General features: G+C 31.7%; 1 protein-coding gene across 1 annotated transcript; it reads right to left on the bottom strand.

The window, feature by feature from the left end:
- Positions 1-1,044: 1,044 nt before the first annotated feature.
- On the bottom strand, positions 1,045-3,324 carry LOC108766392 (transcription elongation factor 1 homolog). Its single transcript, XM_018515653.1, has 2 exons — positions 3,055-3,324; positions 1,045-1,412 (listed from the first exon to the last, which is right to left on the bottom strand). The coding sequence occupies exons 1-2, from the start codon at positions 3,168-3,170 to the stop codon at positions 1,280-1,282; spliced, it is 249 nt and encodes an 82-aa protein (XP_018371155.1). The 5' UTR covers positions 3,171-3,324; the 3' UTR covers positions 1,045-1,279.
- Between the last annotated feature and the right edge of the window lie 355 nt (positions 3,325-3,679).

The raw sequence follows: 3,679 nt of genomic DNA, 5'->3' as shown, positions 1-3,679 counted from the left end.
GGCCACTCCACTTGCCGCCGCCGCCACCGAACGAGCGAGCCGCGCACGTTCTGATGCCAAGTCTGGCATCACTGCGCCAACGTTCGCGGGAGTATCGGAGGCGTCGGAGGTCGACTGTCTGCGTACTTTCGAGAATAAACCGACACACGCACTAGAAACTTCCTCGCAAGCAATACAATGATATATGACCGGAGTAGAAATTTTATCTAACGTTGATTTATGGGTTTAACGGTTCTGGAATTCGTACTGTTTACTTTGTATCTCGAGATAAGAACATTCCTCGAAGGGCTAATGAAAATCTCTATCGTTAAAAAATACAGCTTTTCGAGAAGAGGGAGGGGGAAGGGAGCGATTACGATCACTTGGTATGGGTTTACAAAGGCATTGATAACATGGAATTCTTCTCATGGAATTTTTTTCATTCCGCCCAGTAGTCTTCTGTTTATTCAAGGTCGCATATATTTGCAATATCCAATTTTAATTAAATGTCTGGTTGAATTTTTTTTGTTTGGATTTTTTCCCTGCCATATATTTTCTTGTTGAGTTATCAAAAGAATTATTTTATTTTTGAACAAATGTACAATGATTTGCTTTTCATATATATAACACTTTATTTTTTATGTAAGTTTGAATATTAAAAATCCAATAATTCTTAATTTACGATCACAATTTGTGATTGTCAACGTTACGAAATCTTATGTTGTTATGTAATATAAAATAAGGTATTTTTTTTAAATTAAGTACAGGATTATAAAGGGAAGAATTTGATCAAGAAATCCTTCCTGAAAAATTCCTCTTTACACTAATTTAATAGAATATAATACGTATGCTTACATTTATGAGATACTTTATCATGTATGAGAAATAAAACTATATACAAATAATACAATGCGGTATACATATATTGTAGATTTATATTACAGTCTAATTAATATATATATGTTTACTTATGCTAAAAGTTTAATATATTTTATAATACAAAATATATTCTTAAAACTTAGACTTCTTAAATATTAGTGCTAAATGTGACAATATAACTTGATAGATTTTGCATTACTTCCTCAAGATTAAGGATTTTTTCATTAATAGTATGTAAACATTTAATATTCGGTTTTGTGATCAAATAGTCACATTTAGTAGTACCTTAAAATACGCACCTTTTATTCATATCATATTTATATTTATGAAATCTGAAGATGACACAAATAAAAATATAAATAAAGGTGACCAGTTATGTTAAAAATACAATATATAGAATCTTGAATACATTAACTAATGTTCAATTAGCATTTTCACAGGCATCAATCCAATCATTATATACATCCAAAGGTTCCGATAGTAGATTGATAGTTGTCTGAAAGTCTTCTAAGCATACCCTGCAGGTTATTCTGGCAGTACTTCTGGATTTGTCCCTGGTATTACAAAGAAAAAAATTTCAGAAGTAAAATTTAAATTTATTGAATTAGTAATAAGGCTCGAAATAATAAATACATAAACAAGATCAGTAGGGCAACGAGCCAATATAACAAAAACAAGATTTTAGAAAAACGAAGTAATATATTAAAGGAAAGTTACATTTTAAGAGATAAAAAAACACACAAACGTTTCGACGCCGATCGGGTCATTTTCAATGTTGACAAATTATTAAACGTTAAAGAAATTATAAACTGAACAAATAATATTTGAAAATTCGCTGAAGTATGTACACTTTACTGTTAAGTCGTTACAAAGATTTTTTCCCCCCTCCTTTGCTCCTCTCTAATATAAATGGACATCTTACGCATTGAGAGAGAGAGGAGCAAAGGAGGGGGGAAAAAATCTTTGTAACGACTTAACAGTAAAGTGTACATACTTCAGCGAATTTTCAAATATTATTTGTTCAGTTTATAATTTCTTTAACGTTTAATAATTTGTCAACATTGAAAATGACCCGATCGGCGTCGAAACGTTTGTGTGTTTTTTTATCTCTTAAAATGTAACTTTCCTTTAATATATTACTTTGTTTTTCTAAAATCTTGTTTTTGTTATATTGGCTCGTTGCCCTACTGATCTTGTTTAAATTTATTATTCTGTTGCTAAGTTATCAGGAATCTCTTTGGATTTTTAAATAATTAATTCTTGCCTAAAAAATAATTTGATCATTAAAGTTCGTGTCGAGTTGATAAAGCTAATATAAATAAATTAAAAGTTGAGTGTTGCTTCAAGTTGATCAAAACTTGATTTTGAGATGATAAAATGCTCTATATATAAGCAATAAGTTTGTCGATATGTGGGTTTCAGGTTCACTTCAGTTTATTAAAAATCAAAAAGTCAAGAATTTGGAGTAAAAAAGTTTTCCAATTCATTTCAAGAACAATAAACTAATGAGATTCAATGTAAAACTATGCACATTTCTATCAATGCAGCATAAATTCAATCTTGGTTCAACTTACTCTTCATTTCTTTTGAATTCTTAGGATCAATTCAAGATTAGCCAATGTAAAATTAACTTTAATATCAATTTAGCTATTTTTTTTCTAATTATATTTGTTCTACCAAAATAGATTAACTTTAATCTTGTTTTAACTCACTATTTATTTCTTTACAATTATAAAAATTAGATAAAGATGATATATAAGTTGAACCGATATATATTAAGGACGGTATTAATAGGCAAGTATTCATGGTAGATTCTTATTTTAAGATTGTCTTAAGTAATGACTTAAGATGCTAATATGTCCTCCGATTGGTTCAAAACTTCTTAAGACTGTACTCAAAATGATCTTAAATATAAGAATCGACTGTGAATACCAGCTTATTGACACTCTAGAGACTGTACTTAAGATAGTCTTAAATATAAGGGTCGACTATGAATACATACCGGCCTAAATTTAATCTACATTAATAGAAATAAATATAAGACGATTCAGACACATAACCTCAGTACAAGAGTACGAAATTGAAGAAATCGTATTAATATAAAAGAAAAAAAGATAATAGGATTATACTATACAGCATAATCGGCGCCTTTATCCTAAAATTATTACGTATTCCCAGCACAATAGGTACACTTACATCTTAACCTCGCATGACTTTTCGTGATTACAAAACGGACAATTGAATTGTGTGTCTAACGGTTGGATGGCCTTCTTTTTGCTGGGTGGTTTTCGTTTGCTTTTACGTCGACCCATTTCTTTTGCAATCGGTCGAAATTACACGTATTCGTACAAAGTAATATCTCCGAAGACTCCGAAATTTAATAGCGTTTATACACTATTCTTGACTCATGCACCAATGCAACTGTTCATTTCGATTCATGATGGAGTGGAGGTGGAAGTGGTGGAACTGGTGGAAGCATGGTAGAAATTAGAGTCATATATAGAGAGAAGCGACATCGAACCCCCACTACCAGATCGGATCCCAACCATTACTTCCTACGCCGCCATATTCCGACCGCAAAAGTGTCGTAAATATAAACATACTCCAACCTCCAATTCTGTACTTCGATGTGAATAACAAGGATGTAGTGATTCTTTGTGTCATAACTTAGTTGAATGCACGTTCCTTTTGCATCTGACAAGTGAGATACAACTGCAGCGGCGGCCACATGTGTCGCAATCACATGTGCAGCTATATGTAATCAGCTGCGGTCACAGTATGGCTGTTTCATTTAGGAGGGCATACCCAATCAGAATACATA

The sequence above is a fragment of the Trachymyrmex cornetzi genome, unplaced genomic scaffold, assembly GCF_001594075.2.
Source record: "Trachymyrmex cornetzi isolate Tcor2-1 unplaced genomic scaffold, Tcor1.1 scaffold58, whole genome shotgun sequence".
Lineage (NCBI taxonomy): Eukaryota > Metazoa > Arthropoda > Insecta > Hymenoptera > Formicidae > Trachymyrmex > Trachymyrmex cornetzi.
This window is presented reverse-complemented; position numbering and strand designations above follow the sequence as displayed.

Bases quoted from the DNA above. Each gene is read 5' to 3' on its own strand.
- LOC108766392 (XM_018515653.1), bottom strand. From the start codon at position 3,170: ATGGGTCGACGTAAAAGCAAACGAAAACCACCCAGCAAAAAGAAGGCC. The intron at 1,413-3,054 runs GTAAGTGTACCT...TTGTAATACCAG, and splicing joins AAGTCATGCGAGGTTAAGAT to GGACAAATCCAGAAGTACTG.